Here is a 22,832-nt window from a genome sequence, read left to right as displayed (position 1 = left end):
CTGTGGCTGCCAGTCTGAAGTTCTTGTAGCTCACTTGCAGAATGAGACACATTTGAGTGGATCTATTCCCTGTATCCCGGAAGGGGTGATAAGGCTCTTAATTTCTTTTCCCAAGCATGAATCATACAGAGACTGTTTAGGAAGGTTCAGTCAGATGAAGAGAAGAATGACAAGAACTTCAGCAACCGGACTGGTTCCCACCTGCACCTATCCATCCCCAGTACACTTCTTTATTTCAATAGAAGAGACTCTCTGTAGCTCAGGATTGAGCTGTGGAGCCCTTGGTGCTCTCTGAGCTTGGTTGTTGGCTTACAGATGTTCCATGACTCAACTAGGGAACATCATCAGTCCTGGTGAGGGTGGGGTTTGCTCCCTGTTTATATGGAGTAGGTTGCCCTGCCAGTGTTGGTGGGGGTGTGGTTTTCTCCTTGGTAGTTCCTTGATTGATTTATGGCTGCCCATCTTGTAAAACACAACTCTGGGCAGCTCACAGTAGTAGTAAAATCAAAAACAAGGAAAACCAAGAAAACCAGGGGCCTTGCCAACCATCATGCCATAGAATCCCCTGACTCCAACTTTACCCCATCCCAATGCCTGGGGAAAAAGCCAGCCCTTTACAGCTTTCCAGAAGGCTAAAATGAGTGGGGGCCCACCAAATCCCATAGGGAAGTGTGTTCCGCAGGGCAGGGACTGCTATGGAAAGGGCACATTAGGGGTTGGTCTTCCTATTTTTTTATTTTTATGGCCTTTTTGGCAGGTTTTATCACTGACAATGAAGGAACTTGCAAGTGGCTGTTTATAAAATCATCTCTTGACTCCTGATCAGTTTGGGAATGGAGCAAAAAACAATGAAAAAAAGTTATTCATAGCACTGAGCGATATCATTATGAGCAGATGCTTTGTTCATGCTGATAAAACCTTGCCAACTCTATTATCCTACAGTCCTTGAATTACCAGCCAGGGAAAGCCTATCAGGGAGTGGGGGGTGGGTGGGAGAGAGAATAGCTAATCATCCCAACCCTCATCTTTTTACAGAAAAACACCCTTGTGAGGACTAGGCATTTTTTACAAACAGCCAGTGAAAATAAGGACATAATTGGCTGCATTTATAGTTTCTCAGTCAGTCTTCAACTCATAGGGGGTTTTGAAGGCCATCTTTCCATTTTCGTGGAAGGGCTTCGATGCCCTGGTTAGAATGAAAAAAGAAAAAGAAGGACAGAAACACTAGAATTTATTTTCACTCAGCTTAAATAGCTAGCCTTCATGTTTACACAAATGAGTAGCTAAAGCACTATTAGAGGCTGGGATCTTGGATAGACTGCAAACTTCAAGAGGCTTGGCTAGGACCTTCGATAGGCTAGGATAAGCGGCACAAGAACTGGTGAGAGATTAAGTCACAGCCCTAAAATACACCCATTTTTGACTCCCACCCCACCCTTTGTGGGAAATGGATGAAGGAGAAAAACTGCTTTTTAACCTTAGAACAATTTTGCAACACACCCTGGAAAAACGCTGAGATCAACTCACCCATGCTGGCAATGATGCTATGGACGGGTAGCCTTGATGGCCCATCATAGATTCCTTTGCCTAAAAAGAGTTTCTGCTTCTGCTTCTCTTCCTGCTTGAATATGAAGGCAGAGTTCTCCTCCTTGGTGATGTTGATGTAGAAGCATGTATCAGAAGCAGTCATGATGTGACGTGGTCCTGGGTTGAGAAGGATGCTCTTGTTTTCCTCCCTTTTCACACCCATCAAGCAAACACCGTACCTGAAAGAATAAAGGGTCAAGGTACAAGTTGCCATGACTTAATGCTGAACCTCAGGGCTGATGCTGGTAGCTGGGTGCAAATGCAGCAGGCAGAACTAATTTGACAGGTCTATTTCAATTTATATCCTGCATTGCTCATTGGGGCTAAAATCTGGTCTCAAAGAACACAGGGGGGTGGGGGGTGGGGAAATGACTCTATGCTCTACGCCTGGTGTCCCATTTGGGATGGATCAGCCCAATTCCCATTTGCAGAATCTGAAGTCTGAAGGGAGCTAAAGTCTTGTGGGGTTTCCAATCAGATAGAGGAGGAGTAGGCTTGGCTGGATTGTGAGTTGTGAAGGGTGGGATAACTGGGAATCGCCATGCTATGAGTGGAACTTCCCCACTCTGTCCCCCTGCATTCAAGAGGAATGTTGGGAGAAGGTTCCAGTCTATATTCCATGTGGGAATTTTGTAACATCCCAAAAGGCTTTGGGTGGGCATCGCAAAAGAGAAGATGTGAAAGGTTCTCCCGCCCATTTCCTATTCCTTTCAGATTTACCTCCCTGACCCAAGTAAGAAAGCTTTTCTGCTTACTTTTTGTGAGCATGGAAGGACGCGTAGGTAAAGCTCTTTCCATCATACTCCATGAAAAACTTGCTGTCACCCATGCGGATGTGGTAAACCTCATTGCCCGAGCAGCGCCCGTACATTCTTTGCCACTGCTCTGGTGATTCCTGGCCTTCCCTGGAAGTAGAGCCAAATCAACCAAACCACCGAGGAGCCTGGTGTATTCCAATTCAGAGTATGGAATATGCCCAGCATGCTATCCCCTTTTCAACTCATCAAGTGTCCTGGAAGAATGCATTGTTCAGAAAACAGAAAGGCATAATCACCAGGGATGGAGCTGGCGGGGAGAAATGGCAGTTGTCTCGGGCCTCATGCATGAAAGAAGCCCCATCAAATGGAGGTTCTGTACTTCTAAGCAGCAGATAGCTCAATACTTTGCCTTCCAGTGCCATAAAATGGACCAATTTCCCATATATTCCCATTTTTGGATCATCAACTTTAACAGGCCCCCAAAGCAATGGAGAACTACACTGTGTTGAGATGCAGAGAAAAGCAAGACGTATATGGATTACATCAATAATAAAAAGGCCTGCTTCACTCCAGGGCACTGCAGCTGAAATAACATGAGTAATACTACAAAGATGATTTTCAAGATGGATAATAAGAAAAGGCATGGATTAGCAAACCAGCAAAATCATGTCAGGTCACCATCAACAAGCAGATGACAAGCAGTGTCTGCTTTCTGCAGTGTGAGTGAATTCGTGATCCTTCAGTTCAAGGAAATGCACTGTCCAATTGCTAGTGCTGAAATGAAAAATCCACAAACAACCCAGTCCATTTCAGTTGAATTTGGGAGCAGGACCCATTAGACTCAGGAAGAAAAAAGTCTGCCTCATGAGGGATAGAAAAACATGACCTTTGAGATCAAATCCTGATCTGGAGGCTTTTCTGGACAAGCTACCCAAAGCCAAAGAAGTCAAATGAGACCTCAAATTCCAGCTGGCTATTTATTTACTTGGGTTGCTCCTCAGTCCAGCCAACTGAGGTTCCAAAATGGGGGAAAGAAGTTGGCCATGATGCTATTGTTCATGGTGACCAATAATGACTAATGTTTTATGGAAGTAGGGATCACGCACTGATTCTTCATACCACCAAGGAACGTAGCTCACAAGCTGCAGAAGGAGGGCCTATCCTTTAGGAAATACCCCTTTTATTCCAAGACCATCTCCCCATGAAAAATAAAACAGCTTTCCCCACATCTGGACTAAGAATGCAGCAAGGACTTGCAATCCATCATAATGAAATTTCAATGAAGAATTTAGTCTTTCTTGCATGAGGTATGACGTTCAGGGGCAATTTGCAGGGTTTGTACTTTCCAGGTTGGATTCCAAAAAGCAAGATCCTAAAGCCATTTGTCTCAACCTGGTGTCTCCTTCCAGAGGACTTGTTGACATCTCCCAGAGTTCACAGCATGCCACCCTTCATACCCTCAATATGAGGTCAGTTTGGGCCTAAGCATTAGGAATTTTGTTTTGCAGAGACCTATTAGCTTACTTTATTATCTTGTTAATTGATCATTTATTCATAGCTTATTAACTTATTTTCTGAGGGGACAACACTAACATGCTTAAACTTTGGGTATACAGTTAGTCCAAGTTTTGATGGCTACTTTTTCTTAAATAGAACAGATTCTTTAACATTTATGTGTCAGACGTTGCCCCCAGCTAGAAAACGCCCAGCACTTCACAATTATTGACTACTTACTGCCCTCTGGAAGTGTGGACAAGAAGGGTAATAAGTGTGGAGGTAGCTGGGCAGACACAGTTCAGGGCCAGCATGGCGTATTTGCACTCTTCTTCGCAAACCACGTGATCTGAAACCAGAATAGCTCCTTTCTTATTCCTGAAGCCTCATTCCGAATTTCCAGCAGAACATTTGGATCCCTTTGACACATTTGCTTTGCAATTACTTCTTTAAAAATGCCTTTGCTGCTATGGATTTCAAAGGTGTGACATGTTTAAGGGTTTGCCCTTTGTAATTTTGCTTTGTTTTGTCTTTGTAAACCACCCTATATTTCTATAATAGGCAGCAGTGGATAAATTAAAGAAATGCATCTTGCTATCACAATAAGAACAGCTTAAGAATATGGACATTAACATTTTGCCATCACAGTAAGAGCTTAAGAATATGAACATGGCATTTTGCCATCACATTAAGAGCAGCTTAAGAATATGAACATTAAGCATATGAACATTAAGGTAATATGAACACTATTACCTTCCTAATATTTTTTTCTGGAGACAACCTCTTCCAATTTCTTCCCCAAGTGTACAAATTCAGAGCTGCCAACTCAAGGCCCCTTTTCTGTCCTCCCCTCTGACCAGAAACTTCTTGTACCTAGCAATTTGCCACTCCATACATTGCATCAAACCATCTGGAATGTTTTCAAGCAAAATCTCAGGTAGCTTGCACTCCTGGAATTTCAGATATCTGTCTAAACTATAAAGTGACTTTTCTTTGCTTTATCTTAATTTTGAGAGCCAGTTTGGTGTTGTGGTTAAAGGCATCAGGCTAGAAACCAGGAGACGGTGAGTTCTAGTCCCAGCTTAGGCACAAAGCCATCTGGATGACCTTGGGCCAGTCACTTTCTCTCAGCCCTAGGAAGGAGGCAATGGCAAACCACTTCCAAAAAACCTTGCCAAGAAAACTGCAGGGACTTGTCCAAGCAGTCTCCAAGAACTGGACATGATTGAATGGGGGGGGGGGGGAATCTTAATTGTGTTAATTATATAATTATATCTTCCCTGATTCTGAAAGCTGAAAACAGATCTATGACAAATTAAAGCAGGAATGACAGACACCCAACAGGCAAACCAAGCCCATGAGCTTGTAACCAATGTGAGGTGTGCAAATGAAACTGTGTAAGGCCAATAACTGTTCCAGGAAAATCAGCTAGATGTGTCTGAGACAATGAACTCTGCTTGCTTGGTTCCAGATGCTCTGTTTTGTTCTTATATCCCAGTTGCTAATCTGCTGGCTCGTGTTGATTAGAAAAGGAGTGAAAATGCATTCATACGCCATACATGTTTTCTGCTAATAAGGACATTTTTAGGAATGAAAAACCCTTGCCAGGGAACCAATAAAGTTAGTATGGGTGTGTGCTGGGGAAAGGTGGCTAAAAACCAATCAATCCATCACAATCAAAAGATAGGGTGTGCAGGGGAAAGAAACAGAGTGAAATGGACAGCCAGTTTGCTCTGATGGGAAGAAGAGGCAAAGACTGTAAAAACCTGGATTCACATCGATACTCATCCATAAGACTCATTTGTGCGTAGTAACACTCAATCACCTTCCAGCCTTACTTACTTCACAGAGTTTGTAAGGTTTAAAGGGCAAATTTGTACCCTGAGCTCCATGGAAGGATAGAAGAACGTGTCATGCAAATTAATGTGTTTACTGATGCCAGGAAACTTTGAAGTCTAACTTTCATTGTATGCTTGCCATGCCCAAAATTATCTCAAATGTCCACTAACTCTTTCAAGAACAGCAGTGGTGCACATTTTTATGGAGGAGTGGATTGTGAAGATGGTGGAATTCATAGAAATGGCAAGACTGACCTGTTCGATCAAGGATAAAACAGTAAGTACTTTCATAAAAGAAACCTAGAAACCTCTTATGGACATTTGCTGAAAATGGGAAAAAAATGAATTGGCAATTTATGGATTTGCTGATTTAAAAGGGTTGAATACGGGAAGAAGGGAACCGTGTAATGTAATCTTAAAGAGGGAGGAGAGAGATAAGTTTGTAATTGCTGTGAAGAAGTTGCTTTTTTATATATCTTTTTCTTTTTTTCTTTTTCTATCTGTAGTTTCCTGCACTTTTTCTTTTATCATTTTTTTTTCCTAATTTTTCTTTATATATTCTCATGGTTCTCTTTTACGTAGGTTATATATATATATATAGAGAGAATGTGTGCATGAAATTGTTTAAGTTTTTGAAGCAGAAATCCAGAGGATCAGCAAAAAGGAGTAGAAGAAACAACTTAAGCTGTCTTTCCATTTTTTCTAGTAAGTGAAAGAAATACTTACTGCATTTTAAGAAGCCCCATAAAACAATTAAGTCCATAGTTAAGATCTCAACTAGATCAAGAGGTTCAAAGTATAACCCAACTGCAACATTTGAGAAATGGATTGTCTCTAGACTGTAATGGAAATTTGGGCCCTCACAATACAGCCAAAAGCAGCCTTTCCCCAGCTGGAGAAATGTGTTCCTCTGCTCTGAGGTGGGTTTCCCCATCTAACAACCAACAGACCGATGGGAGGAATAGTCCTACCTGCAAACTTGACGTGAAATTTATTCTCCGGCTTCAAAATCTGAACGTAGAGGGGACAATTAGGAGCAAAATCTTTCACTGCCCAAGCTCTTAGGATTGTTTGATGATCCTACAGAAGAACGATCACAAATGTCCTACTTAGAAATGGTCCCTGACAGTTTTCACGTTCTAAGCAGGAGAGTTTGTGTGGGAAGAAAGAGTTCTTCAAAAGCCCCAAATTCTTGGCATCCGCCATTTCCAAGGGAATGTGTAAACAATTATTGTGTCACCATTAGCTGATCTATTAATTGCTATGGCATTAATGTAACATACACATTGCATGAATATTCTTCGGAGAATCTCTTATTTCTATGCTACCCACTGACAAAAATTATTTTCAAGATCATTTAAAACTATCCATTGTAAGAGTTGAACCACGTTCAAATGAGGCAGTAAGTTAGCATAAAAGACAGACTCCACACAGAGAGCCTTGATGAGATTTGCATTTTCAATTACATTAAGACCCTTTCTTGAAGTGTTTCATCAGGAAGCCACATGGGCCCTGGTCAGATTTAGCAATCTCACCCTGAGATCTTGCATGGTCTCATCTGCAAATTTCCTTTAGAGTTATAATTTTCACAAATGTTGTCTGAGATTGGGAGGAAAGCAGGGGATGCCGTTTTATCACTTCCTTGGCTTGGTCATTCTATCAGCCAAGGGATTAATCCTGTAACTTACTGCAGCTGTGCGGTCCACCTCATTTCGGCTGCTCAGAATGAAACAAGCTTCTCCATTGTCCATCCTGCAAACATAAAGCATCCTATTAACCCAACCTGGTGGGAAGATAAACTGGAAATACGAATTCTGGGAAAGGGGAAACCACATTTAATAGACCAACAAAACTCACATCTCTTTTTTCCTTCAAACCCGTCACCCCAAATCCATATTTTCCACAACCCTTTTTGGCTCAATCCAATCTTCTTTGTGGTAGTGACTGAGCCCCTTGTCTCTTATCACCTTCCTTCTGGTGATTATTTATTTTTATTTAACTATTTAATTAACATTTAATTGGCTTTTAGATCACTCGACTGTATTTATATTTATTTTTAATTTTTGTTATTGTTTTTATTGTTTTATATCGTAACTGTTTTTATTGGTGTTAGCCACCCAGAGTCACTAGTTTGAGATGGGCAGCAATATCAGTTGAATGAATGAATGAATGAATGAATGAATAAACAAACAAACAAACAAACAAACAGACTTACATACCTGCCCATTTACCAGAAGGAACTCTGGGTGGCAGACAAAATAACCAAGCTGGTTTCCCCATATTGCCTATTTTGGATCATGACTTGTGATCAAGGAGCTGATCTATACTTGGAATGGCAAACAAATTCACTCTTCGCCTTTCAGAATTTCCGGGGGATGACTGCAACTCCCCAAATCACTAGCCGTTGGTCTTTGTTAATTGAGTTTAATGAAAACTGAAGGCCAGCTTTATCTGAAAGTTACTGGTTGGTTTATATTTGCTCTGCTCTGTCTAGGAACAGCTGGCCAGGCAAACCAAGAGAGGCTTTACCCTTAGACCTAATGAGGCAGCTGTCTCAGGTGGCAGATGTTATGGGGTGGCAAAATGGAAGGGAGGGCTGCATGTGTGTTGAAAGTGTCAATCCAGTTGCCTTGATCCAGTGAAAGGAAGATCCTATCTAGTTCCTCAGACAGGATTCCTCTCAAGCCGCTCTTAGGTTTGGCAAAGAATTGAATATCAGACATTCCACATATGCAGCTTCTCCCATCCTCAGGGATGACAGAGAAAAGAAATATTGTTAATGAACTGCTTCTGTTTTATCTCTCAAAAAAGCAAGCCCAGTGAAAGAAGACAACCTTTTTGAACCAGAATCTGCTTTCCCCTTTCCAACTCACTTTGCTCTCATGAGATCCTGATCTTTCAGGGCAGATCCCTGGAGATAGATCACCCGCTGGGACCACAAGGGAATCTGAAGCACTCGGCGGACCTGAATATCCATTTCTGTAGGGCAAAGGATGACCACATAATAATCCTGAAAGGGAAAAGCAGAATCTTTCAAGTGGCCTCAACATTCAGGTTTCTCTTAAGATCTACAAGCTAGAGAGATATGAAAAAAATGTCAAAGGTTTTGTACCAACAGACCCATTTCAGCCCCACAGAAGAATGCAAGAATGCATATACCTTTCAGATTTTTTTCAAGCTTAGAACAACTATGAAACACTGTAACATCAACAACTAGGAAGGAAGGAAGGAAGGAAGGAAGGAAGGAAGGAAGGAAGGAAGGAAGGAAGGAAGGTAGATAGATAGATAGATAGATAGATAGATAGATAGATAGATAGATAGATAGATAGATAGATAGATCATGGAAATTCTTATGAAAAATGTAACTTGCAAAAGCTGTACAAACCAAGAAAATGTACATTCCAAAATGTGCACATTTTGGGATAACACATAGACAAAGGAATAGAAACATTTCTGCAAATTGACTTTTTCCAGCCCAGGCATGACTGGAGTAGGAGGGAACTTTTTCCTAGCCCATCTCTTGCAAGCTACATTTGTGGGTTTAAAAAAAAAATTGCATACACTTTTCAAGCTTTCCAATCATATGCCTTTCTATTTTGGAATGAAATTCAGTCCATTTTTCTGGGATAAGTAAAGATAATGCCTCATGTAAGTTGAGTTTAAAGAGCCAGTTTGGTGTAGTGGTTAAGGCACCAGGCTAGAAAGCAGGATGCTGTGAATTCTGATCCCACCTTAGGCACAAAGCAATCTGGGCCAGTCACTCTCTCTCAGCCCTAGGAAGGAGGCAATGGCTATCCACTTCTGAAAAACCTTGCCAAGAAAACTGCAGGGACTCATCCTGGCAGTCTCTGAGAATTGGATATGATTGAATGGATTAAAAACAAATGTTGAGTTTGCCTTCATGGACACAAGCATTCAGGAATTCCTGACACCTTCCCATCCAAGTACAACCCAGGCCCAAACCTACTTAGCTTCCAACCCCTGGAGAAGCTCAGTTTTCTAAGCCTGCCTCCTGATAGAGACCCAGCCAAACCTTTACCTGCAGCCTAGGATGAGCATAGAACTCATTGAGGAAATCCATGAGGAGGTCTATCTTGAGGGAGCTGACGCAAAGCACAACATGCTTCTCTGTCTGTGCCCGATGGCGGCTGTAATTCCCTCCAGACTTCTGCCGTTCCATCCAAAGGTACACCAGCTCTTCAAACTGCAGGCAAAGACAAGCAAGCTGTTCCAAAAACAGATTTTCACCAAGTGTCTGGGGTTTGCGGTGACTGCCTCTGGTAGTTAAAGAAGCTGAGCTCATAGGATTAAGGCTGCAGCTATTGGCTTTCCACTCAGTCCAGACTGGGCTTCCTTAACCAGATTTGAATGGAAACTCCCAGATGTTATTCTCATCTCCATGATGTCCTTGGTGCTCTCTGAGCTTGGTCATTGGCTTGCAGACGTTTCATGACCAGACTAGGTAACATCATCACTGTGAGGGAGTGTGGGGTTTGCTCCCTGTTTATATACAGTAGCTTGCCCTGCCAGTGTTGATGGGGGTGTGTTTTCTCTTCTCCTCTACCAAGGAGAAAAATCAAGGAGAATACCAGCTTACTGATACATGGCACAAAAGGACCCAGATTGTATTTAATCTCAGAATCTACCCTGCATTATTAGAAAGGGTAGTGATGGACTGAAGTGCTGCCAGACCTGAGAATCTCCTTCTTGGGCTTTCACACCTGGTGCAAAGGCATCAACCAGACACAACTCAAGGCGTGTGTGACCATTGTGCAACTGAAATAACATACTGGATGTTCCTTACGTGATGGATGAAGAAAACCCTCGTCTGCTGCAAAAGGTCTTTCTGGACTGGGCAGCCACAGATAATCTTTCCTTGTAAACTCAGTCATCGTTTTAAAAAATCTGGGAACTTGCTCATTTATAGTGAAAAATAGATGGCTTGATTTCTCACCATTAGCAATCCCTGGGCTCTTAGCTGTGCTGTTGGGGATCAGGCTTGTAGAGAAGCTGAGCTTGTTAAATCAAAGCAGGTCATTTTGTCCCATAGCAAGGGTCATTGCCAAACAGGTCAGTTGGGTTAAAAATATGTATATTTGGATGGAATTTGAGATGTTCAGGCTGCAATGCCATACCCCATAATCTGGCATTTGGTGGACTTCCAACTTGCTTCACTTTGATCTAGCAAGTTGAACTCCTGTACGGCCTTCACTCCAAGGCCCATCTTACTTATGGCTCATCCCATCATGTTATAAACCCCAGGGAGTCATACCTTACCTGCAGAGGCAAGACCACAAGGGCCACACATATCATGATCACCACCAGGAGCTGAGAAGGCCAGATCTTGGGGGTTACATCTCCATAGCCGACTGTTGAGAACGTGACGATGCAAAAATAAAAGGACTTGAAGAGAGAGAGGTTTTCTCCAGCTCTTTCTAAATGCTGGATGCCACAGGTTCTAGATCACAGGGGAGGAAAGATAAGATGCCAGGTGCAAAACCAGGTTTTTATTGTAAAACTGAACAGGGTTTCATTTTTCCTCCCTTTACAGCACTGAATGCCACCTCCTTTGTTGAGCGGGATGGCCCACATCCACCCAAGCTTCTAGAGTCACTTTCAAAAGTGGGGAAGAGAAGCTAACTAATGCTGCTCCTCTTTGAATGCTGTAAATGAATTAACATTTGAGTAACTTTCCACTCCTTTGGCCCAGCATGCTTTTTAAAAAATAATTACATAATATTGCAAGTCAATTTAGCACAAAATGAATGGATTTCATCCCAAGCCTGTTTAAAAGGTGGTCAGATATTTCCAGGCCACCTAGGCTGGGTTGAAAAGGATGCGAGGGGAGTAGCTTTCCTAACAGACAACAATCCACTTCCCATTTTCTTACTAGGAAGCAAAAACACTGTTTCCCAAAATGGAACAGAAATTGAATGAATCAAGGTTCACAGCCAGAGCTGAAAGCTGTCAGCCCCGACTTCATGCAAAATGAAATCTGCCATGACACAAAGGTCAAAGCTAAAGAAATTATGGGTTGGTCAGATACATTTATACTCAGGAAGACTGCAGAAATATAGGGCTGACTGTCAAGAACCGTAGAGGGATACCAAATGGAAAGATCTTATTTGAGAAAAAATAATTGCCCAGCTGGGTCAGTTCAAACAGTTCAAACCCAGCATCTTGATTAGACAAAATACTACACTAAAGCCAGGACTGGAGAAGAAGCAAAGACGTCCAAAGGTTAGGCTAGAGATTTTGTTTTTTGCTTTTGTTTTAGTTTCAGAGTATTGCTGGACTGGAGAAAGCCATGAACATCTGTATTTTACTGCAATGGGATTTTTAGTGATTTTAAAAAATTGTAAGCCACCTTATGAAGTTTCATCTTAAGAGGAATCAAAGAAATGTTAGGAGTCAATCAGCATGGAGCCGTTGGCATGTGTTTCAAATCATTGGCTTGATCTGGCTCATTGATCCAATTCAGTCTGATTTGGTAAGTCAAAACAATGTGCTAAATTGGCTCAGTCTGATTTTCCTAATTGGTTGGGACACTCATTAGATCAGGTCAATTTGATTTTCTGAATCCATGCGGGAGAAACCAGTTTCTGTGCATGCAACAGATTTGATTGCATCTCCTTCAAGCCAACTCTCCTGTAGTCCAAGGCAGGAAGGGAACAGCCAAAGATCTTACCCAGTGAAAACAAGACAAAGCAGGGTACAAATTAAAATGAGCACTTGGTTGAACATGGCAGACTGGGTCCGTTGTATTGCTCGATGCAAGTCATTCTGGAAGGAAAGAAGGGAGGAAAAAGAAAAGGAAAGGGAAGAGAGAAGTTGGGTCCACACCTCACTCCAGCTTGTGGCTCAGCATGTCATAAAAACAAAGTCCTTGCCTTCACATGGTGTGTGACCCAGACCATTCTGTTAACCATAATATGATTTACTTGTTCAGATGTAGCATATTATGTTAACCCAATCATTGCATCCTGTTAATCCAGATGTAGGATTTAGCATGTTGTATAAGTCCAGTGCATGTATATCCTCACAACAGAAAAGGAGATGCGGAAATGTTCAAACTTGGGCAAGTTCTCATGCAGAAGAGGGACTCATTTCTACCATCTACTTACTATCATGTTTTCCAAAGCATACTTCGCCAACCAGCAATTCAAGAACACGGGAATAAATAAATTCCGTAAAGGTGGCCAAAATATCTTTAAAGAGAGAGAGAGAGAGAGAGAGAGAGAGAGAGAGAGAGAGAGAGAGAGAGAGAGAGAGAGAGAGAAGCCTGGTTATGCTTGCTAGAAGGTACCTTTTATCTTGAGCTAAGCTTCACACCTGCTGACTACATGGGCTCGTCTGTAGAGTTCCCACGGCAGTAGTGCAGAAATGGTTTGCCATGCTGACAGCTACACTCTTACAAAGCCCACATACCTTCTGCGTTGGCTGCTGCTAGTATATTCCCTTAACCACTGTGCTCTTGCAAAAACCATATTTCCGGAATAGGGAGGGAATTCTCTTAATGAATGGGCTCCACCATCAGAAGACGAAAGCAATCCCATTCTCATTAGGAGCGCCGGACAAACTTACTGTGGTAATAAAGGGCACCGTGTTGATCATTTCAAGGATGAAGGAAACACGAAAGATCTGCTCACAAATGTTACCCTAAAAGAAGAAAGAGAGTCGTATACAGACTAAGCTTGGAATGATTAAACCTTTCATTACCTTTCCGCAAACATCTTCTAATCAATCCACCATCAAGGCTGTCAGATGCTACAGAAAGCTAGGGGGTACTGTCAGTAGAATGTAATCTCCTCCATAGTTGCACCGAGAAAACACATCTGCCCAGATCTCAGGCCAATGTGTGGATGGTATTGGCACTGGGTACCTTTGAGGAAGTTTCATCAGTGGCATTGGACCCACTACGGCCATGCTGGAATCTTTGGGAGACCCTTGTGCATGTGTGAACGCATTCTTACTCTTGCCCTTTAAAACTGTGTCCTCTGATCCTCTTTCTTACCTTGTAGCTGAGGTAGATCAGAAGCATTGTCTCAAGAAAGCTAATGATGGCCACACTGACCTGGAAGGAGAGGAAGAGAAGAAAGAAAGAAAGGGAGGAAGCCACCAGGCTGGGAGGAACAGGATGCTATCAACTTTGCAGGTCCTGCACCACCAACCCACAATCACTTACTTGTATGGCCCACAGCGGCTTGTTTCGATCCACCCACAAAATGGGGGCCCTGTGAAAAATATTTACAGAATAAAGGCCAACAGCAACCAGAAGGATACTTAATTTGGAAACAAGGAACAGGTTGGATCCAGAAGTAGCTTCATTCAGATTTCGCAACCCTCCACATTCCTTGATTCAGGCTATAAAATATACATCAAACCATGCTCCAAAACATGTATCACTGGACTAGGCAACATGCTGCCCAAGACTGCCAGTGTGCTTATAAACATTTTCTTGCATCTGTGAGGCTCCCTCCCCTATATGATCTCCTTCTCCTTCTCCTTCTCTTAAATGAGAAAATGCTCTGCTGCAAATTAAGGCACCCTCTAGAAACATAGGGGATGTGGTGGCGCTGCGGGTTAAATCGCTGAGCTGCCGAGCTTGCCGATTGGAAGGTCAGCGGTTCGAATCCACGTGACGGGGTGAGCTCCCGTTGCTAGTCCCAGCTCCTGCCAACCTAGCAGTTCGAAAACATGCCAATGTGAGTAGATGAATAGGTACCGCTTCGGCAGGCAGGTAATGGCGTTCCGTGTAGTCATGCTGGCCACATGACCACGGAAGTGTCTACAGACAAACGCCAGCTCTTCGGCTTTGAAACGGAGATGAGCACCGCCCCCTAGAGTTGGACACGACTGGACTTCATGTCAAGGGAAACCTTTACCTTTACCTAGAAACATCTTTATTTCCAAGGTGGCCTCAAAGGGCTCCATGGGTATTAGAAAATAAAATGGGTGGGGACCACTGACCAGGAATTCCTTAGGGAGAAGCCCACCTACCCAGAAAAGAAAAAATCAGAGGTAAGGTGAGGATGGGACAGAGTGTCTTGGAGTTTAGAGGAGATGTCAAGGAGGCAACCTCATCATAAAGGGGAACACAGGTGGACAAACAATGTTGTCTGCATTATTTTGATGTTATTTTGGTTTCTACTAGATGTCTATCTCAACAGTTCCCCTTGCAGGAAATGGTTGTTTTTACTGCTTGATTTCACACAGAATATTAAACTGGCTCCTTGTTAAATCAAAGTACAGCAAAACCTTCAGAAATGCTGCCAACCCCTTTACCAGTTGATTTCTGGTGATGACTGATTGAAGGAAGTGTAGTTGTGTTTCTCACATTCCCAGCTGAGTGGAAAGAAAAAAGAAAACACACTTCAGAAGCAAAATTCAGCCTACAGGAAGCTAAAGCCAGTCAATATACCAAAAGAGGAATGTTCAACTACTAACCTTCACTTCCATTTTAAAACTTTTTAAGAAAGCGTTAGATATTGATAGAATGTTTAATCACACAGTGGAATCTAGCTGGAGCGATGCTTTATATAAATAAATGAACAGACTATTTAAATCTGACCCTCTGCAAAACCAGTATCCCAATGCCATTCTAGTCTCACTTTAGGGCTGGGTGAAGCTTTGATTAGGAGATTCCTCAGCCAGATGCTTCCCAATGGGTTCTGCACATGCAAAAGCCTCTTCCCCATTTTCTAAAAACCGATTCAACAAATGGCCTCCATTTTCCCAAATCTTTATCAATCTCTGAATCAGACTGACAATCCAAATCCGATTGATGATGCAGATCAGATGGGAGCCAACATGCCCTTCCTTAGAATGTATGAGACCAATGGAATTCTCTTGGATTGAGGCTCCTATGGATTGCAACTTAGCACACCCACAAGCTGGCTGTCATGCAGAGAAAGACCAGCTCTGGTGTAATGAAAGCTTCTCACCATCCTATCCGTCCTGGATCATCAAGCAGAACACGGACAATATAAAGAAGGCAAGTGAGAAGCTTGAGTGAGAAGTTGAACAGACGTATCCTCAGGCCTGATGCAAACAGAACAGATAAATGTTATTAGGCAAATAACATCAGCAAGAGTAACTCAAGCACCAACAAAATAAGAACAGCTCTGTGGAAAAATCCCTGCACCTAGCACTCTGTTCCAATACCATTTATCAAGCATCGCCGAGATCGATACTCCAACTTTTGCAGGCAAAGATCCAGGGACACAATTCTTTGATAAGCTAATTCATTATAGAAAGCAGAAAACCAGCAATGGTGAGCCTCAAGCTTTACATACAACAGTCCCAAAGTTCCAAACTCATGTATCTTTTTCCCACTGGTGCACCTAACCGACTGAGTGTGTGTCATTCCTCAGAGGAGGGCCAATGTCATCTGTGCATTATTGTAATGGACCTATTTGTACCTGATATAGATCCTGCTAGCCCCCCACACCAGAATAGCAACTTCAGGCTTATGGGCCACTACTTCACCAACTGTGAAGTCAAGCTTGACTCCTGGGGTCTTCATGGAAGCACATCCCAGATAATTTTCTGGGCAACAGAATGAAAGCTTTTTGCCATTGTCTTCTTCTGAGTTGTCCTAGCTTCCCAGTTTAGCTTGCTCTTCCTTCTAAGTCCTAACCAAATCCAACCCTGCTCAGCTCATACAGTTCAGGCGAGGTTGACTTGGTGCTACCACCCAACTCTAAAAACTTCCTTAATTAAAAGTGTGAAACAGCAGAACGGCTTCATTCATGGAAGAGATGGGGAACAAATAAATGAGGAAACCCCCGAATGAAAAAAGAACGTGGTTGCAAGGTGCAAAAATACTTTCTCGCAAGAACTAATGTCTATTTTACAGGGAAAAGTTGCCTCTGTTGTCCAAAGTATAGGCAGTTGTTTCAGGCTTTAAAAAGCAAGGGAAGTAATCCAGCAGGCAGAGATACAGGAGAAATAAGCACATACACATTTCATGCCAGTACTATGCAGGACTCAATTTCTAACTCAGTAAAAAACTGGAAGGGACTGAACAGAACCAAGCCTTGCAGCCGATAGATGGCTGTGTTTTCCTAGAACAGCATCCATCCATGGAAGACTGAGTGCTAGCGAAAAGAAAATGACTTAAAATCTTAAATAAGGCAACTAGGAGCAACAACCAATAGCTCAAACTCATAAGCAGGAGTGTGTGGAAATAAATGACTCACACTCAACATTAAAGGATTGATTGCTTCTTCTTCTTTTTTTAAGGTGAATTCAGCCCCTGGGCATAGTCAGGTGGTGCTTGCCTCTACTGAGGCAAGAAATAAAACATTTTTCACATTTCAAAGACAGCCAGATCTTCTTCAGCATCCCGCCCACCCCTTCCTAATTCTCCAGCAGTTTTCTCTCTTTTTTTTTTAAATCCAAATGCTGGCATTTAGAGCTGCCTTCTCATTCCTGCAAAACAGAGAGCAAGTCCTGGATTCCCACTGTTTCGTAAGCTCCAAATGTCCTGATTTAGTGGTGACTGTCAGCTCTATCTATCTGTCATCTCTCTTTGGGGAAATCTCTTTTTAAAGGCTGCAAAAATGTGTTCATTTGAAAGCTGCCATTCTTCAAGGCATCTTCTTTTTTCCAGACATTGAAAACAAAGCTGGAAATAACATGGCAGCTGCTGTTCTTATAACACGGAATGAGAAACCGTTTCACAGTGCTGTCTTCAGTCTGCCATTTCTTCCCCAGAAGTCTCAAAAAAAAGGGGGTCCATATTCCTGTGCTCTACAACACCTTTTGGGAACCAAATCCAGAAAAGTTTACATCCCAGATAAAGATAAAGCAAAAGAGAATGAAACAGAGCAGATCCAAGCATTCAAAGATACAGTGTATTATATTTTCATTCTGCCCATGTTCTGAAGAGCGAAGAATGATCGAGTTGGCCCTCTGTCCCCATTCTTATTCACAATCCTACAAAGGAGCGCCAATGGATGAGAGATTGGGTCCAACTTCACATCACCTAATGGGCGAGTGGGAAATGGAATAGATGCCTCCTGAGATGCCACTGAGTTCTATTACCAGTACTTCACCCCAGTCCAGAAATACCAATGAAATTTTAGGCGCCCTTAAGAAAACTCCACTTCTTCAATTCTTTGCAAAAAAAAGTCTGGGGTGAAAAAAAGGAAAGTCAACTTCCTATGCCCAGAACTGCATCCTATCTTCCTCATACATAAGTCACCTGTTCTGGATTGGAAGTATCAATAATGCAGTCGTCATCATCATCATCATCATCATGGTCATCCAGGTTTGCATTTATCTCTTTAACTAAGTTGGAGTGCTACACTCACTGAATAGCTTCTATTTCCCTCACAATAGATGTTCAGGTAGATCACTGAACATCCAGCATTACACATGAAACATTGCACCAAGCCACAGTTTGTTTCACTACAATGTACTTAATAAATCACATCTGGCTGAACTCATGCCACATGCCAAGCCATCAACAAGCCCACCAAAGTAAAGCTTAGCATGATGTTTAAACCAGGACAGAGACAGGGTATGGACACTGATCTATGCCATGCTTTGTTAAATGAACCACAACTTCCTGGATATAAACATGGCAGAAGACCATAACCCATATTTGGCAAATTGTGGGGGCTGGAACCCTACAGCTATTTTCGAAGTTGTTAAAAACATGGCTCCTAGGTAGAGTTGGTTGTTTCACTCTTCCAGACACACATCTTTTTATTGTTTGTACTGTAAGCTGCTTAGAGCCAGTTTGGTCTAGTGGTTAAGGCAACGGGCTAGAACCAGGAGGCTGTGAGTTCTAGTCCTGCCTTAGGCATGAAAGCCGGCTGGGTGACCTTGGGCCAGTCACTCCCTCTCAGCCCAACCCACCTCACAGGCTTGTTGTTGTGGGGAAAATAGGAGGAGGAAGGAGTATTAGGTATGTCCGCCGCCTTGAGTTATTTATAAAAATAATAAAGGCGGGATAGAAAATAAGTAAATAAGTAAATGTCTTTTGGAAGTTGCTGGTCTCCAAATCAAATAAATAAATTTTGCAAGACACCCTAAGCCATGCCCAAACGAGCCACATTAGGGCTTGGTGTGAGAAGCAAATTAAGCTGTTCACGTTTCAGTTACTGCATCATGAATTGTTCTGAAATTTGTTAGTATGGAAACTTACTTGATCGTTGGTTTTTGATGAAGAATAGCTTTAGGCGTTCTTTAAATGTGTTTTCGTTCACGTAAAACTCCACTTCAACCCTGCCAGGACAGAAGAAAGAACATAACAAGTGAGCTGTTACTTCAGAACCCAATTGTGTTATTGTGAAGAAGGTTATTGGAAAAATCCATTGTGGATTTCTTTTCAAGCGGAATATGCAAGATGATGGCATCTGCTCCGGTACAAAGGATGGGGTATATCATTCCCATGAATCTGTTAGCTTATTTCTCAAAATATTCCTGAGTTCAAACATTAATTAGAAATTGTTACATTTGGGGAAGGCAGCATGCAGAAATGAGTTAGGTTTAAAGACACTCTAAATGGCTCTATTCACACAACGCTGCCCCCCTGGAAATTTAATTAATCCACTTTCTGGGGTTGACAAGACACTGAATCATAAATGAACAAAATCACAGAAACTAAGCCTCAAAAAAAAAAAAATCTAACCAAGTTTAAAACTAACCAAGCTTAGAACATGGTGCGATTGAGGGTGCTCGATTTGGAACTGATCTCCTGACCATGTTGTGTGAACATCGCCAATGTGTGTGTGGTCAATGAATGCAGATTTTTGTGACGTTTTTAAAAAAGAAATATTGATAAGATGATGCAAAACCCTGGCAGAACACCAGTCCAGTGAATATATTTGAAACTGACACAGATCTGAAATGGATAGCTCTGTCTGTCTGTTCCAACATTGCGTTTTTGAGATGCCATCCCAACAAACTTCACCGTTATTGTGCAATCTCTATTGAGAAAATGTTGCATCGGAAGTTTAAGAAGGGGGTTCCATATATGACACTTTTTAAATTTTAGTTTTTGGGTAATCTGGAAGATAAATCATTGTTATCCTTGCTAACTGTGGTGTTCAAACAATCAAGAGAGAAAAAGAGGTCTTTGAAAAAACTACTGTTTTTTTTTAAAAACAATGCATGGTTGAGCAAAAGTGCATTAGTTATGATCAAAATGTAAACATATCACAAGACAAGGAAAATAAATCAACTTTTTTTTTTGCATGCAAATAATTGTCCTGGTCCTGAGCTGGAGTCCTGTGGTGAGCTGTTTCTTTTTCTCCCCCTGTACTGATATTCATTCATTTATCTGAACATCCCTAAATTCTGGCATTATGAATATGAGGGGGAAAGGATGTGATCCATCCCCTATTTATAGACCTTCTAATTTCCAGAAGGAACACCTGGATGCATAGTGGTAATAGTCTAGTTTTGCAACACAGCAAGACTATCTCTCCCCTCTGTTGCATGGGGCAGAGAACAAGAAATAGGTTCTTTGTATTTTAATGCCTTCCCATTTAAAAAATTGATGAACACTTCCAAGCTGAAATCCGCACTTTCCAAGGGGTGCAATGCAATTCAAAGCCTACATTCACACCACACACTCAGCCCTAGTTACTGGATTTTCTCAGTTCACTCAAAGCAATGCACTCCTAAAATGGGCTGAGTTTGTGATCACCAGAACACAACAGCTCACTAACCAAGGTTAACTCTAAGTGAACTTAGTATGTTGTAACAACATCCCTGCTGGATCTTTAAAGCAATCTTTGATTCAACTTCTGTACGCACCACCAAAAATGTGTGTAAGAATGAGTACATTAAGTCCACAACCAAATATGCACCTCAGGAGAAAGCTTGCACTCCAAACATATTATATTAGAGAAAAACTGCTGGGAGAAGCAAGGAATGTATGTTAAGAAAGCACATTTTATATAAACATTTTTTAAACTGTGCAAAACAGAATGGAAGAAGCAGAGTTTAGAGAAATGGAGACAGGAACTCAATTAGAAATGCAAAGGTGTTTTTTTTTCCTCGTTTCATCCTTTTTTAATCAACGAGGGGAATATTGCCTTGTGGCCTTTTGGAGAATTGTAACAAAGAGAATAATTATATTTGGGGTGGAGGCATGGAAGCTGCGACTCCACATTTCAGGAAACAGAACTACTGTGGTTGATGAGGTGCAATAGATTCTTGATAAAGACTGATGAATTTAGCTACAACTTTTAAAAACTTTCTGAGCATCTTCTGCCATTGCTCAATCATGTGCAGAAATCAGTTCCTTTGTTAAGCATCTCCACAAAGGACCACATGGGTAGACTTGTCCCTCCTACAGCAATTGATCAATGGTTCTCCATTTATCCGAGTCCATGCGAATGAAACGCTGCTCTATGGAACTGACATTCCTGAAACAATGCTGTTCGCCTCATTGAAAAACATTTGCATTAATAACCAAGAGACAAAACGTCAGAACCCATCCTACCTTTCGGAGGAACGGTGGCTGATGGATGGTTCTTCAGCCCTCAATAAAAACAGTAAAGGTACATTGGGGAAGAAAATTAAAAATAAAAGCTGAATAGCTAGGCTATAAACATAGGCTCAGCTGGAGCAGTCTTGTGGAGGGCACTTCTCCAAAGAATGCTGGGAACTGTAGTTTGTGAGGATACTAAGCACAGACAGCTGACAAGGTGAGATTTTTTAAGGAGGAACTGTGTCCATCCATGCCTTGGTGACCCACCTAGATTGGGTTCATACATCCTTGTTCATACATTGACAAGGGAAAGGAGATGAAGACCCATTTTCCATTTGTATCGTGTCCTTATTCTTGATAGTTTCATTGTTTGGATGCAGAGCAGAAGTGACAATGAAGAAATGTTAGCCTTCTTCAGAGAAATGAATCCTATTATAAGCCCAAGACCCTTTCCCCGCAAAGAACCCCCCTCCCCAAAGTCTAAAAAGAGGTGAGATCTTCATTAAGAATACTTGGGGATTTCATTAATCAGCATTTTCCTGCAAATTAAATGCAGCTACGTTTTCAACTGTCATTCTTCCAATTCTGCAATAATTCTCAGCTAAGGAAAATGTCAACCAAAATGAATGTTTTAGGAGAGACTCCCCATAAAAAGTCTTGTTTGTGGGAACCAAATGACTGTGAAGTTGTGTGTTTAGCTAAATATAAATCCTTGTACCTTTTTCCCATAGCAAATATATTCACAAACAGGACACAGAGGATTAGCAGTGAAAATACATGAAGCTGACACAGATTGAAATCAGAGGCAACCCATCACCCTGATGTCCTTTTCTCATGAAATCTCTGGAGAGAAGAATTATAACTAACTGAACATTATGTGTCAAGTAAATACTTCTCAGTGGAAGTCCACTGGAGCTGGGTGGCCAATAAATCTAAATAAATAGTAATAATTACAATTTAGCCTTAGGAATCAACTGCAAATTGAATTTTTAGCTTTCTCAGTAAAAGAATTCTATCTTCATGGCTTAGTTCAGGAAACTAAAGAACATGAAATCTTTAAATATACTTCATTGTGAGCAGAGAAGATTAAACTGAAGATAAAGGTGTAAACAGACTAAATTTTTATATAGTTCAAAGTATCATAATGAGAAAAATGTGACTTTTACTTTGTTTCCATACCACATGAAGCCATAATAAAGGACTTCATTTTTTGGCTTAGCATGATGTAAACCAAGCCACTATCTATGACTTCTTTGACAAACTATATTTAAAAAAACATCCTAGCTTAATACGAGAACTGAACCAGAGCATTATTTACAATCTATTTCATATAAGTTATAATTTCAGCTTCCCCCATAGGATCCTGGGAACTGTATGCAGTGGGCATGTAGAATTCTCCACAGACTTAGTGTCTGTCTTCTCGCAGAAATACATTTCCCAGAAAGAGGAAATGAACTTTTAAGCCAACTGGAGTCTGCAGCGGTGGGAAAAGTACTGAATCATTTCTCCTTTCACATAGCACCAATGCTATCGTACAGCACATGCAGTTGTTTGAAGCTAACTTACTGTGAGAGCGATGAATCCATGCTGAAATCTTCATTTTGTGGCCTAAAGACATAGGGCATAAGGAATATTAACAAAAATGCATACTGAGAAAACAGTGGGGGACTTCTGGACAGCTGCAGTGGATCTGGTTAGGGGTGA

The 22,832-nt window shown here is 41.6% G+C and overlaps 1 protein-coding gene across 1 annotated transcript in view; it reads right to left on the bottom strand.

Moving 5' to 3' along the window:
* KCNT1 (potassium sodium-activated channel subfamily T member 1) overlaps positions 1-22,832 on the bottom strand; it is a 52,458-nt gene that overhangs the window by 16,291 nt on the left and 13,335 nt on the right. Inside the window, exons 2-18 of the mRNA XM_063316307.1 lie at positions 22,695-22,736; positions 18,834-18,913; positions 15,622-15,718; positions 14,963-15,022; positions 13,863-13,911; positions 13,692-13,751; positions 13,262-13,336; positions 12,802-12,885; positions 12,366-12,460; positions 10,955-11,135; positions 9,717-9,881; positions 8,551-8,687; positions 7,366-7,429; positions 6,649-6,757; positions 4,080-4,188; positions 2,343-2,492; positions 1,528-1,766 (exon numbers count right to left, since the gene is read on the bottom strand). Coding sequence (XP_063172377.1) covers positions 1,528-1,766; positions 2,343-2,492; positions 4,080-4,188; positions 6,649-6,757; positions 7,366-7,429; positions 8,551-8,687; positions 9,717-9,881; positions 10,955-11,135; positions 12,366-12,460; positions 12,802-12,885; positions 13,262-13,336; positions 13,692-13,751; positions 13,863-13,911; positions 14,963-15,022; positions 15,622-15,718; positions 18,834-18,913; positions 22,695-22,736 — 1,796 coding nt within the window. The remainder of the gene's footprint in view (positions 1-1,527; positions 1,767-2,342; positions 2,493-4,079; positions 4,189-6,648; positions 6,758-7,365; positions 7,430-8,550; positions 8,688-9,716; positions 9,882-10,954; positions 11,136-12,365; positions 12,461-12,801; positions 12,886-13,261; positions 13,337-13,691; positions 13,752-13,862; positions 13,912-14,962; positions 15,023-15,621; positions 15,719-18,833; positions 18,914-22,694; positions 22,737-22,832) is intronic.

The sequence above is a fragment of the Candoia aspera genome, chromosome 16, assembly GCF_035149785.1.
Source record: "Candoia aspera isolate rCanAsp1 chromosome 16, rCanAsp1.hap2, whole genome shotgun sequence".
NCBI classification, from domain to species: domain Eukaryota; kingdom Metazoa; phylum Chordata; class Lepidosauria; order Squamata; family Boidae; genus Candoia; species Candoia aspera.
The sequence above is the reverse complement of the archived record's forward strand: the minus strand, read 5'-3'. Positions and strand labels throughout refer to the sequence as shown.